This window comes from Dreissena polymorpha, chromosome 5, assembly GCF_020536995.1.
Source record: "Dreissena polymorpha isolate Duluth1 chromosome 5, UMN_Dpol_1.0, whole genome shotgun sequence".
NCBI lineage: Eukaryota > Metazoa > Mollusca > Bivalvia > Myida > Dreissenidae > Dreissena > Dreissena polymorpha.
In genome coordinates this window covers 45,886,499-45,900,068 of record NC_068359.1, presented here as the reverse complement: position 1 = coordinate 45,900,068, position 13,570 = coordinate 45,886,499, and the positions used below count along the sequence as shown (strand labels likewise).

The window sequence follows — 13,570 nt, the reverse complement described above, 5'->3', positions numbered from 1 at the left end:
CACATATCACCTTTTTATTAAGGCTATTTATCTTTGGAAAAATGCTTATTAATTTCATAGTGAAGAAAACGCATTTTTTGAGTGAAAATAACCAATTATTAATCAAAGATAAGACTTTTATCGCATACTATGTCTCAAAGTAGCAAATCTTTAAGAAAAAGGGTACTTAAGTTTGCGAAATTTCGGTTTTAGTTTTTCCGGTGGCCGTGTTATGCCCAGAAAAAAACTGGATTTATGTGTAAATTACTTCAGTTAGTGCATACTCAATTCGAATACATATTTCAGTTAAAATATAATAATAATAATAATAATAATAATAATAATAATAATAATAATAATAATAATAATAATAATAATAATAATAATAATAATAATAATAATAATAATAATAATAAATAATAATAAAATAATAATAATAAAAATAATAATAAAGTAATTTTCGTACAGAAAATAATTATGCATTTAAAAACTTGTTTATGCAGCTTTCATTGAATATGATTGCGTGAAGCGGAAAAACACACACATAAATGTGTTCATTTTGTAAATTAAATGTAACAATAGCATAAAGTTTGATATTTAAAGCACAACAATACAACTTCAAACAAAGAAAGAAACACATTCCAATGCACAGTACGAATATGTATACTTAAAACATTACAATTGAAACCATGCTAGTAGGTGCAGAACTTTCCGAATACTGGCCCGAACTATATACATGTAAATTCTTCTGGTTACGTCCCCTCCAACATTAGGTACAGAAATGTCAGTTCGCGTACTAATTATGAGTTAAAATATCTAGATCGTTTAATGCAGATAAGAAATAAGCGTCGTTTTAAAGTGGGTCAAATGGCCCTTGTGATTAACGTATTGTTAACCAAGATTAAACATAAACAATTTGATCCGTGAGATGGCAAAGCATCATTCGCACGTACATGCATTACATTTTTCCACTGGAAAGCGTCAATATATTAAGAGAAAGCTGTTGAAATGTTAAGGCCCCTTACATATCCAAATGAACATAACACAATATGTACTGATCAATAGGTCAAGCACTTTATATAAACTGCCATTGCCTGTTTAATTCTAGACATTGTTATTTGTCCTAATGCAATTGGGGGGTTGGGGTTATTAACACTCTTGTTATTCATTTGTGTATGTAAATGATAAATGTTTGCACATCTGTTATCAGGGGCCGTATCCACAAAGATCCTGACGGAGATTTTTGCCTTAGTTTAAATACTTTCCCCTTAATTTTCGCTATTTTCCCTTAATTTTTAAGATATTCCTAAAGTATTATCCACAAAACAAAATGCCCTTATGTTTTGCCTTAAGTCGGCATTTTCGCCTTAACTTTTAAGGAACCTCCGGAGGACCCTTAAATATTAAGGAAAAAACTAACGTCGCGTCCATTTTAACGCGGAATCCTGTTTTAAAGCAGAGCAGTTAGAAAATCATCACAATCGGTGGGTTTTTCTATTTTCTTTCGATAAATATAGTGCAGTTGATTTAAATAGTAATTTTTTCTACCCGTTTATATTTGCTAGCGAGACAGGAAGTTGCAATGTTTACTTCCGTATGTAAAAAAATTAAGGAATTGATACCATTTATATCGAGGAAGTTTTCGCACGTTGGTGTCAAGCTGTTATTTTGCTCTGGCATTGAAATTTTCGGCAACTGACACCCACAGTGCATTCTTTGTTGCTTTGCTGATTCCTGATATCATACATATATTCTTTTTTTACTTACATGTACATAAATTGAATAATGCTCAAGTTACTGTAGTTTATGAAATATATTTATTTGACAGTTTTGACAAACTGCCGTCTGCTATAAACATCCGGTTTCGCTTCAGTGCTATTTTAAGATCCACCCAAAACCCAAACGCCGACAGTGGGAATTACAAATAAAACATGGCATTTAATGCTGCTTAAATTCACAAGCATTGTATGCATGTAATAAAAGTTACTCCCTTTATATATTCCATAAAAAGTCCTTGTGACACGCTACGGAAATTAAAACACGTAATAAAATTCGACCGATTCTCTTTAGACAGAGACAACCGCAATTTTTGTGTGCCGAGAAATCTCGTGGTATGTTATAATGACGACGTCATCGTGATGCTATTTTTATGTCAGGGAACCCGGGGATGTCCCTGACAACAAACTTAAGTCACTCCTTAGGCGAATTATGTATCACTGAGAGAGAAAAAATGCACGAGACAAAAACTTACCTAATCTTTTTCCTAAGGAATTTTTAGGATGAATATTTAAGGGAAAATCTTGCCTTAGCTGATTTATCGAACTTTAGTAAATAACTAAGAAAATACCTAAGGATCTTTGTGGATACGGACCCAGATCTAATTGATCGTCGTTATTATTTTTCACTGAAAAGTTTTGATTTGTATAAAAAGTGAATCACCTTATTTATAAGAAATGCCTTTAAACATCTATGCACGCATATACGTTATGCCATCAATTAGAGACTCAAATCGGATTGGTTATCATAATTTAAAATGTCTGTAGAGATAAAAAATTCTTTATGATTATTATGATATCATAAATATTTCGATAAATAAAAAAGTAATTACTTTCACGTCTGATAACAGATTTCTATTTACACGAAGAATTGTTGACATTGGTTTAAACGTTGAAATTTGATATATCTGTCTAGAACGCCTTTGCAATATACTTGTACTTAGATCGATTTCGAATATGCATTGCAGACGTATATATTCGTCATAAAATGAGCATTTTGTAAATAAATTGTGAGTGATTTATCATATCTATTTAATGTAGTTAGTATACAAATATTTCCGTAATTAATTATTGAATGTAAAGAGCATTTGCATTTTAACTAAAATATTTCACTCTAGGTTTTTATCGATAGGCACAAATGCAAAATCATTAATATGCTATTAATCAGATATAAAAAAATAACAACAAAAAGTTTTCCGTTAATTATTTTCTTTTCTGTAAGGTTATAACGAATACTGCTTTGACACGCTCCTGACTTCCGTTTAGCCAATTATTGAAGCACTATAAACAAAATTGTTTGGCGATAGATTTCTTCATCAAAACCAAACTCAAACGGATGCAACTATATTTACATTTGGTTTGACCTACTACCTTAAAATTCCTGCAGCTTAATGCTTAAACACAAGCAATACGAAACGTACGGAAAATATAATAACTTAGTACTAGAAAACATTTCAAAAAGCATAAACAAAAGCAAGCATAATAACTACAATTTTCAACGAGGACCGGCTTGATAAATATCATCCTGTTCGTCTTCATCTGGTGTTTGTTTTTACACTAATAATTCATTGTGTTATATATATTTTGATCGTAACGAATAGGTCTTGAAACTTGTGCAATTAATGTTGATTTTAATCCTCTCTTCAATATAATTATCAAACACATGAAAAGCATCCGTATTTGGAATGATGAAAACAACATCGTAAATAGTAGAGTAGTTTTTCGAGATACGTCACTTTCTAAATGATCGGTTGTTTTCGTTGACTAAGAGACAGTGCTAGTGTTATCGTTTGTTCCAATGATTCTCTTGTTACTCGATACTTTAAGCATCCTGTTAAGTGGCTACTTCGTGCTGGTGTTGATGTTGCGGACGGGGTTTGCATGCGGTTTCCAGACATGGATTTCTTTTGCGGGCAGCTGTCGTTTCTCTACCATCACCTCGTTTACCGCCTGCACGAATGTTGGTCGTGGGGTTGAGACCTTTAAGAACAGAAATCAATTCATTCGACTTAGTTCAATTGATTCAAACCATTTTATCCACTCATTATATACATTTACAAGAAATGTGAATCATGGAATGCCTAAGTTGTAAACTTTAGGTTTTATTCAATAATGGCAATATTGTTATGGGCGCTTCATCGTGTCATTAAGTACTTTAAATAATTACGCATAGAATGAGGAAATATAATAACCGTACCGTCCGTCTGTATTGGTTGGTTTGGTAGTTGGGTGTTTTTTTTATGAGTTTTCGTCCGTTCGTCCTGTGAATATTTTAATATTACTTAGGTTTATTATTATATCCATTCTCCAGACGATGTGTCGCGTGCAAGTCCCATTCTCCACGGCGAAAGGTCAAGGCCACTAAACCAGGCCCAATTGCATGAAGTTTGTTTTCCTTTCTGTATCTTTTAATGCCTGGTCGGATTTTAATGTTACATTGAGGCATTATTACTTATGACCGGACGATGTGATGTATTCACTTTGTATCGCTCTCCGATGAAAGGTCAATGCTACTTTTCAAGATCAAAGGTCATACATTTCCAGGCTGTAACTTGGTAATGCCTGATAAGATTTTTTAATTACATCGGACTTTTATTCAATGTATCGCGCACAATTCTTATGCCCTTTGTTAACGGTCAATGTCATTATTGGGGGTAAAATTTCATGAATGTGTGTTTTCATTTGTTTCTGTTTAATACCTGCGATGTTCTAATATAACTTTTACACAGATAGTTATGCATAGAGACCTTATGTCGCGAACAACGCACATTGCACCTCACGGTTAAATGTCAACTGGGTGAAAGGTCCTTATTAAACGTCATTCATGTCTGCAACTTTTAAAGAATGGGACGATTTTAAGGTTTCGCAAACGAACGCGTAACGAGGCTCTATAGGATTAACATAAACAAAAACATGGTTTAAGTTTAAATTAATTCGTGGTTGTTATGCTTAAGTTGTGTTCATCCTTTAAATATATCAAGTGAATGCATTGAATGACAAACTTCAATAAAGATGCATACAGTATGTACACGAGCCTATTGACAAACTTTAATAAAGAAGCAAACAATCTAATAGGTCGCGGCGGTGTAGTGGATGAGGTGTCCGCCTAGCAATCGGGAATTCGTGGATTTGCTCCCTACTCTGGGAGTGTTCTCGTCATCTCCTCCATAGACACCAAGTACTGGTTCTTCCCAGGAAACGGACTCGATAATGTCCCTCTGCCTATAATGCTCTAAAGGGCGCTTGGCAGTATATATAGATAGATAGACCATCTGTACACAAGCCCATTGAATAATACTTCTGTCTATTATTGCCAATGCTTTGGTGTTGTGTTGTGTGCATCTGCACAGCTTATGGTTTGATTTATTTCCAATTCCTCGTTCAGTAATACTAGTATATCTGTCTCGTCACGCATTTGCTACATAGCCCAATTTATTGTTATTTATTTAGTATTATCCTTTCAGAAGCCTTTTACACGTTCGTCAAACAAATGGCCAAAGGTCTATAAATGTTTTTCGCATAAAACATTAATACCTCTGATGAACCATCTATCCCGTAATTCACAGCTTTTCCATTTGATTTGTTTGTGTGCTCGTAGTAGCACGCCATGCCGTTGTCGTCAAGGTGATACCGCCGACCGTCTTCATCGTACTCGTACTTGCGCGGAAATGTCTTACAACTCCGGCGTATCTAATAATATAAAGATCAATATAAATAAGTATACATAGTTCTAAAAAAGTGCCTATAATACTAATTGAAAGCATTACTTCCAATGGATTGCGCCTTAGCATTATTGAACCTTGCCATGCACATCTGTGTTTTTTTGCACAATCATTTTCAGGTATTGCTATTTCTGACACGCATATCACGCAGAGTCCAATGTATTATCATGTGATATGCTTTTTACTTGTTTTATGTTAAATGGTCAAAGGTCTTAAGGTCTAAAATATACACATTTAAAACGAATATCGTCAATACCTCTGATGAACCATCTATCCCATTATGCACAACTTTTCCATGTGAATTGTTCTTGTGCTGGTAGTAGCACGCCATTCCGTTGTCGTCAATGTGATACCGCCGACCGTCTTCATCGTACTCGTACTTGCGCGGAAACGTCGAACAACTCCGGCGAGCTGTGTCGTAGCTTTTCAAATAAGGATCAATATAAATAAGTATACATGGCTCTACAAAAAATGCCTATAATACTAATTGAAGGCATTTCTTCCAATGGATTGCGTCTTAGCATTTTTGAATCATGGTTAGCGGGAGGGAGCAATAACTCACGACACGTTAAGCTCATTTGTAAAAGTATCAATAACCATGGACAGCCGTAAAGTGTCTTGGCAAAGAGCCACCCGAACATTCAATTATCAAGTGTCATATTCATTTGGACGTTAACATTTAAATCATGTTTTGTTTCTCTTATTTCTCGTATAAAATAACCTGTAAATCAGAAAAAAATCTATCAATCAGTTAAACAAAATATTTTGAAAGGGCTTTCGTTTCCTATTTAATAACGCCTTCAATCAATATAAAGCGCTCCATGACTCTGAGGTACGGACAGTGTTTGTTATTAATGATATTGATTGGTTTAATATTAATGCAATTTCTACCTATTTCGCCCACAACACCAGCACGGCGAGCTGCGCGGGTTCATTTCGCCGAACAATGAACCTCGACCGAAACATCTGCAAATGAAAATTATTTATCTGGTTGTGATTTGATTTGCACATACAGATGAACTATTGGTTATTCGGTTAGATTCTTCCAACGAAGATTCAAAGAGAACTGCGTCAGATTATTTGTTTGTGATAACGTACATGTCGTTCGTTAAATATAAATATCATCGATATGTTTGCTTGCCGGGAATCATATGTCCGACAGTTTATCAGGATCATTAAATTTGCCTTATATAAGCAAAGATTTTACTTGTATCACTTCTAGCTGTGTGGATTGACAAACAAATAATAACCAATGCAAAATAAACAATATATACCCTAGGCATTGAAGGCACCATGCAAACACACACGCGAGTAGCAGAAGGATAAGGAGGACAGCTATCACCCCGAACATCCATAACAGCCAATTTGGAATATCTGAAATAGTTATAGCATATATTACATGACACTTTCTTAACTATTTACGAAGTTATTTTCTTTTCTATTTTTTGTATATGGAAATCCCAGAGCATGTGGTTGTGGTTGATAGTCGCAATGTTGGACAGGTGGGTTTTTTTCTGGATACTCCGGCTGCACCCCCACAGCACAAGGCCACTCTTAACTAAAAATATATATTTCAGTAAAAAGCAAATAGCTGGAAACTGAAGCCAATATTCAAAACTAGGTCGGTTGATAAAAAAGGATTGTAAATGGTTCTTCTGACATGTGGACAGACCTACCCTGGTGGTTGTCTGTGATGTTGTTGTAGACCTGGTTGTAGTCTTGTTTAAAGCACGCTGGCAGATCCACGCTCCAGGTTCCATTCAGGCACTCTATGTACGCCGTGCCGGACATCTGCCGGAGTAAAATATTGGGCTCATGTATGTGTGTGCCACATTAGATACTTCCCGCTTATATGTTTTTTTGTTTTGTTAAAGGAATATTATTCTAAGCGAAAGTCCAATATAGGCGGAAGGCGTCATCCCAGATTAGACTTGCAAAATGCACAGGATAATGTAACGACGCTTACGCACATCCAATATGCCCAGTTTTCCCAGAACGAGGTCACTGTATATTATCGACCTATAGTTTATATATCACTATGATTTTGAAAACGGGTTAATTTACATCCAATTGTGTATAATTTGTATACATACACTTTAAAGCTTTTACAAAGTGCGTTTATCGCCTCCCACGTGGTTTTTGGAAATTTATTTGTAAAATCGATCAGGTAATGCAAGTACAATTATTTAAAAAAAAAACTGACAACTGTTAAAACTGTCATATAATTATAAAAAGAAAACCCACTTCAATTTAAATTGGTGATGGGAATCATATCCGAAATCTTTTTCCGGATAACCGTGTACAATAGCCGAATAAGTCCGGATATCCGTTGACTTTTATAAGTTAACTACAAGAGGCTATATATATATATATATATATATATATATATATATATATATATATATATCCCCATATGCATATACAAATACTGGATAAACATTGTTTCATGTCATTCCAACTCGCTTAAGTGATCTCTGTGTTGTTCCCCATAAAAAATATTAAATCAACTTAGCTACTATTGAATATATCCCCAAGCTTGGATTACACCCAGCCGGTCGATGAAAACACGCGCTCGGACGGAATCGATGCCGAAACTGCCGGTACCTTTCTGGTGATTAATGCAAGTTTAGGAAATCGTAATAAAAGAAACAACTTTATGTGTAATGTGTTTTATTTAGATCAATATTAATTGACCAATTAAAAAACTGTAAATATGATAGGACAGAGCAAATGTTTTGGAATATTGCACAGGTAAATTGAATTCAATATATGCCAAATATCGGGAAGAAAGGAGCATTAAACAAAACACGCAGGCGCCAGTGTACGATTTAAAAACTACAATGTAACCAGCATCACCAAGTTGATTAGGTAATGTCACGGTCACCCGCTTAGCGTAAAGCCAATTGACGGAATAATGTCAGTCTTTAATCGATTCCTAGTTTATAGTCAAACATTGAAATATACGATTTTGAACATTCAAGTACATGTATAGATGTTCACAAGTTAAATTAAAAATACATCCAGAAATCCAAAAGCACAATTATGCAAAGTAAATAGTCGTGATAATAAAATGTGATACTACCTTTATTTTCAACAATACGTTCATATATTAATATATAATAAAAATGGGTTAACTGTTTTAATACCTATCGATAGAATATATGTAATTTAATAGTGGAATTACATATGGTATGTATTTTAGGGGAATTTTGTTTAATCAAGTATTAAGATTCTAATTTGCTATCTGGATACTTGAACAGTATCCGTATACCCGGATATTTGTTGCCATCCCTTATTTAAATAACTCGAAGTTTCTTATTTGGTTAGGCATACTATAGTTTAGTACTGTGGTATTGGTAATTCCCATAGTTAGAGAGTCTCATGTATAGTGATTTTATACAACGACTGAATAATGCGATATGTTTTGATGAATTGGTTCTATTTTATGTAAAAGCTTTCTAGCGTGAACTGATAAATCATGTAAAGGGCTACAGACTTATTCGTACACTTTGGAAATATACCCAAATACACAAATATGATGTTTCATGCAACAGTTAGACTTGTATCGGTATTTTGGGGAATGCAAACAAATACATAAACTTCATTATACTAATAAATTCCGTAATGTAATGGATCTACTTTTATTCAAATTGCGCAATACTACTTGATTGCATACATATACATGTTGGTTATTTTAGTTTAGCTATAAGTTAATGCACTCTTTGTATCTTATGATGTATGTTATGATTTTAGTTCAAGGAGCAAACCCATATTTGTATCTTATATCGTATTTCAGGATTATCTGATGATATGTCTGATCTATCTTATTATGTTGACATGATAAGCACAGCTTACCACGTATCCACTGGTGCACGTATATACGGCATATGAACCGTTCGTGTAGGGGCCAGATGTGAGCACCGAGCCGCCTGTTATAGCGGATGGTGTACCGCAATCTGAAAGTTGACAAGAATGAGCGCATTTAAATTAATAGTATGGATAAAAATAACTTTGAAGAAATAATATTTTTAAAAGGCTACACAAAAATCATTTTCCCAAGAAGAGCACAAACACAAAAACTCGTTCAAATAAATGGACAAATATAGAGACAATCACGCGGACATTAATACATTTATGGATAAAACGTGCCATTACCAATATTATGTTTAGATATTATAAATGTATTTTGTTTTTGTTTTTCGCCAAAAATCATTAAAATAATTAACGCCTTTTATAAATGAGTGTTCGTTTCGTCATGAAATTTCAAGTGGCGTGTCGGATATGAAAATACTTTATGTCCCTAAAACGAGCTTCAGATATCATGTGTTTGTTTTGTGTTTAATTATCTATAAATTGCCATACAGAAAATCATCATGCAATATAACCGTGTTCGATATTTCAAATCCTTAATTTTAAAAAAAGGCATTTATCAGAAGAACAAATGTAGCATATGTTTAAAACAATAAATTCGAATTAATGAACTTACTATCTTTAATGCAAGATCGATCACATTCCATCTCACTAATTTTCTAACGGCAAAATGTATGAATACCATTTAATCTCATATTGTACAGGTAAAATTGGTAGTAACACCCGTAAGATTGGTGATTACACAATTTAATTGTATTACTTGAGTATTTAGTAAACTTCTATCGCAATATATTCAATGTCGACCTTACATTTTCTTAACATTATTCCAGTTGGTTGTGTCTTGAATATTTCAAATGCATGTACGTCTTTTATAAAATAAAGAAAATTGCCAAGCTAACTGAGTGACCAATGTCTACAACAAACATGAAGAAAGTTTAGTTATTACAGTTATTTACATTATTCCACGTACCCGCCATATTTTATCCAATAGTGTTTGGTATTAAATCCTGTTTAAAAGTGCAGTCGATAAAAAGTGGATTTTAGTGTGAGTTTTATCCTAAGGTTTCTTTAATTCCTAGCTATGGTTGCTTCCTCTGTCGGCTGCTCAACACGCTTCTAATCTGAAAAGATATTAAATCACCTGATTAGTATCTGCTATCGAAAATGGCGCTTTATAACACAAAAGGCCGCTCCAGTGATATGCAAATGGTTTACGTCTATGATCATGTTGATTTATGTGAAATGTGATAAAGAGGTACAGCTTTAAAATAGTAATTAAGAATAGTTAAATCATCGATAGATATAAAATATAAATATTAATCAAAGCGCTGAAGGCACTGAAGTTGTTCGCTATTGCATAATTAAAGACGCATCTCATTTTTTCAAAATTAATCTCACGTTTGAAACGAACACACGCCACTCGCATTTATTAAGAGTGTGTCATAACGCTCGGGATGTGTGTGCACTTTTTATCATCCTTTTTATTTTATATAGATAACTTAGACAAAATAACAACAACATGGCCTTTTTTGGACGTTCTGAAAGCATAGAAAGTATAATGACAATGGCAGTGAGAACTGAATATGAAGACAATTTGCATTCACCATCATATTAAATGAATATTGTTGGAATATCGAATACCTATCTCATAAGAATATAATTTCATGATGAAATATTCCCTGTACAAAACTTGCGATTTTTGACACCATATACAAATTCAAAATATACAATAAGATAATTGATGAAAATAAATAATATAAAATATTTCTGCGATCAATACTTTCTACTCACGAATTTGGTAGTCATAAAGATAGCCTTGTTGAACCGTACTTTGTTGTTTATGCGTTTTTTGTTACCCTAGTAGTTCACACGGTGTCAACAACTCTGACCTAAACATTGGTATAGAGCACTAATACGCTTTTTCAGCTTTTCACCTTAAATGGCTTTTACATAACGCCAGCAGACATGCGTGCATATATTCGTATATTACATAGGATGATTTGAGATAAAACCTCTGACTTTTGGCTACATCAAAGTGCCCATGCTCAGCGCAAAGGCTGTAGAATTGTTCAGTGTAAGGAGTTCCGTACTACTCTCTGTATGTTCAAACGACATAAATTGTGGCCCAATTACAATTACGCGTTAAAACCCATCTCGCAGAGATTAGCAATTTACTTATCGCAATGAGATTTTTAATGACCCTCGTCATGCGAAAATGGGTCTTATTCCATATGCGCCCATCATGTATATAGCCCTTTTCGCCTGCGCATCACTCAGTCTTGTCAGGAAATACAAAATGAGACCATAACCCATTGAGTAAGGTTATAGCGAAAAGCATCGCCTCTGACCAGACTGCGCAAATGCACATGTTAGGTTTAAGATATGCTGGCTGAAACGCATAAGACCCATTTTCGCATGACGCGGCTATGAAGGTGTGATTTAAATGTGTCGATTGAAAACTGCGTTTAAATCAAATATAAACATACGATATATTTCGATAGGGAAGACATATACTCATAATAAAGCATGTGAGGACACATATGATGTGCACTCCCGTAGTATAATGTTTATCTACTTACACTAATTTGTGGTTTGACAATGATAATACACATTTCATGCGGTGAATATGCGACTTACAAGTGAACAAAACACATAATAGTTTAACTTTTATTTTCTATGTATTTATTTAGAAACGTAAATTGCAAACTTTATTTCAACATTTACGCCGACAACCTTTTTAAAAGATATTTCTTGTTATATTTAGTTGTTTTTTTAATATTCGGTTTAAGCTATTATAAAGCATTTTTGAGGTTGTCTATAGTATACCTGTAGTAATTGGTGAACTCATGTTCAACGTTTTATAAATTGAGAACTGTGAATATAAACAAGCTTAATCTTCTACTATTGCATTGTTAGCACCCGTAAATACAAAAGATCGCCGCAATCTGTTGAGAACAAAAGATATAACCCCGTTGTAGAAGCATGAACGAGATTACGAAACAGATAATTATTGTCATATTCAATTGTTTTTTATATTCGGTTTAAGCGATTATGAAGCTTTTTTGTTGTTGTCTGTCGTATCCCTGAAGTTACTGTTGAACTCATGTTCAACATTTTATAAATTGAAAATATAAACAAGCGTAACCTTGTACTATTGCGTTGTTTTCCCGAATTTATTAATAGCCTCGGATTATGAATGACCTGTACTACGTCATTAAGACGCAGCAATTAGTGGACTATTTTAATCAGTAATTGCCAACTAAGTGGAAATATTTGTAGAGCCAGCTTGTGGAAAACTCAATAAAGCTGTCACAACGATCGAATGTGCGCTTGACTTCGTGCGTCCTTCCATCAGATTTGTGCAGACAGTAACTGAATCAATCACCATGCAATTTTTAAATGACTCCCAAAAAAATAAAACTATGATGATACAGTGTGTAACAAGTAAAACCCGTTTATCTAGCTCAAGGTCAAGGTTCATCGTAGATTGCCACAATCAAATGTTGGCACAACACAGCTTGTCTGGACCGTACCTAATAAATTAATCAATTTATATCTTTCGCGATAGTTCACCTCTATCTTAATGCTGAGATGTCTCTGATTCTTCACCAGCGACGGTTTGTTACCGTATTTAAGTACCCGATTGTGACGATATACACTATAAAGATGAAAAAAACACCTTATAATCTTTGGCTTTGCTAAAATGATTGAAACTCAATAGTGTGGGTTTTTTCGTATCAATCTTTACGTTAATACTACCATTCGTCTTGAAAAGAGATATCGAACAAAACACGCCATTAATATGAATGCACTGGAATATCGTGAACTTTCAGAATTTGAATTACAGTACTTGTAGATTGTGTCAATTGTAAAATAGAAAAAAAAACAAGTATTGAAATTTTATTTATGGACACGCCACAAAAAAAAACGGCGCTGTTAGAAAGTTGTCGAATGTCGTTTTGTGAAATCATTCCTCTTGTTCCGCACTATATGAGTTTATATAGCTTTGCAATATAAACGGACCAAAAACAGAATGTTAAGATTATTACAGAATAGTTAAAAAACCAATATAACCATAACCGTTAAACATTCTTTACGCATTTTGGATGTTTCTTTTTTTAAATTATTTCTCCACGTTTCTTTACTAAAGGATCCGTCCGTATTTCGTTTAAACTAACAAGATACATTTTGTGGGTTTGACGACGCTCACATAATAAAAATTTA

General features: G+C 33.8%; 2 protein-coding genes across 2 annotated transcripts; both read right to left on the bottom strand.

Annotated features, from left to right (window-relative positions):
• Positions 1 to 2,946: 2,946 nt before the first annotated feature.
• Positions 2,947 to 6,437, bottom strand: LOC127880533 (uncharacterized). The gene is made up of 4 exons (XM_052427849.1): positions 6,368 to 6,437; positions 5,733 to 5,898; positions 5,289 to 5,444; positions 2,947 to 3,734 (listed from the first exon to the last, which is right to left on the bottom strand). The coding sequence occupies exons 1-4, from the start codon at positions 6,409 to 6,411 to the stop codon at positions 3,597 to 3,599; spliced, it is 504 nt and encodes a 167-aa protein (XP_052283809.1). The 5' UTR covers positions 6,412 to 6,437; the 3' UTR covers positions 2,947 to 3,596.
• Positions 6,438 to 6,459: 22 nt separating this feature from the next.
• LOC127831196 (CUB and sushi domain-containing protein 3-like) lies at positions 6,460 to 10,461 on the bottom strand. The gene is made up of 5 exons (XM_052356187.1): positions 10,317 to 10,461; positions 9,332 to 9,432; positions 7,153 to 7,267; positions 6,751 to 6,850; positions 6,460 to 6,463 (listed from the first exon to the last, which is right to left on the bottom strand). The coding sequence occupies exons 1-5, from the start codon at positions 10,321 to 10,323 to the stop codon at positions 6,460 to 6,462; spliced, it is 327 nt and encodes a 108-aa protein (XP_052212147.1). The 5' UTR covers positions 10,324 to 10,461.
• Between the last annotated feature and the right edge of the window lie 3,109 nt (positions 10,462 to 13,570).

Excerpts from the sequence above, each read along its gene's own strand:
- LOC127831196 (XM_052356187.1), bottom strand. Across the intron at positions 7,268-9,331 it reads CGTGCACCAGTGGATACGTG|ATGTCCGGCACGGCGTACAT; the intron begins GTAAGCTGTGCT and ends TTACTCCGGCAG. Across the intron at positions 6,851-7,152 it reads CATCACAGACAACCACCAGG|ATATTCCAAATTGGCTGTTA; the intron begins GTAGGTCTGTCC and ends TAACTATTTCAG.
- LOC127880533 (XM_052427849.1), bottom strand. The coding sequence starts at position 6,411 with ATGAACCCGCGCAGCTCGCCGTGCTGGTGTTGTGGGCGAAATAG. Across the intron at positions 5,445-5,732 it reads GGATAGATGGTTCATCAGAG|ATACGCCGGAGTTGTAAGAC; the intron begins GTATTGACGATA and ends TTATATTATTAG. Across the intron at positions 3,735-5,288 it reads GGATAGATGGTTCATCAGAG|GTCTCAACCCCACGACCAAC; the intron begins GTATTAATGTTT and ends CTGTTCTTAAAG.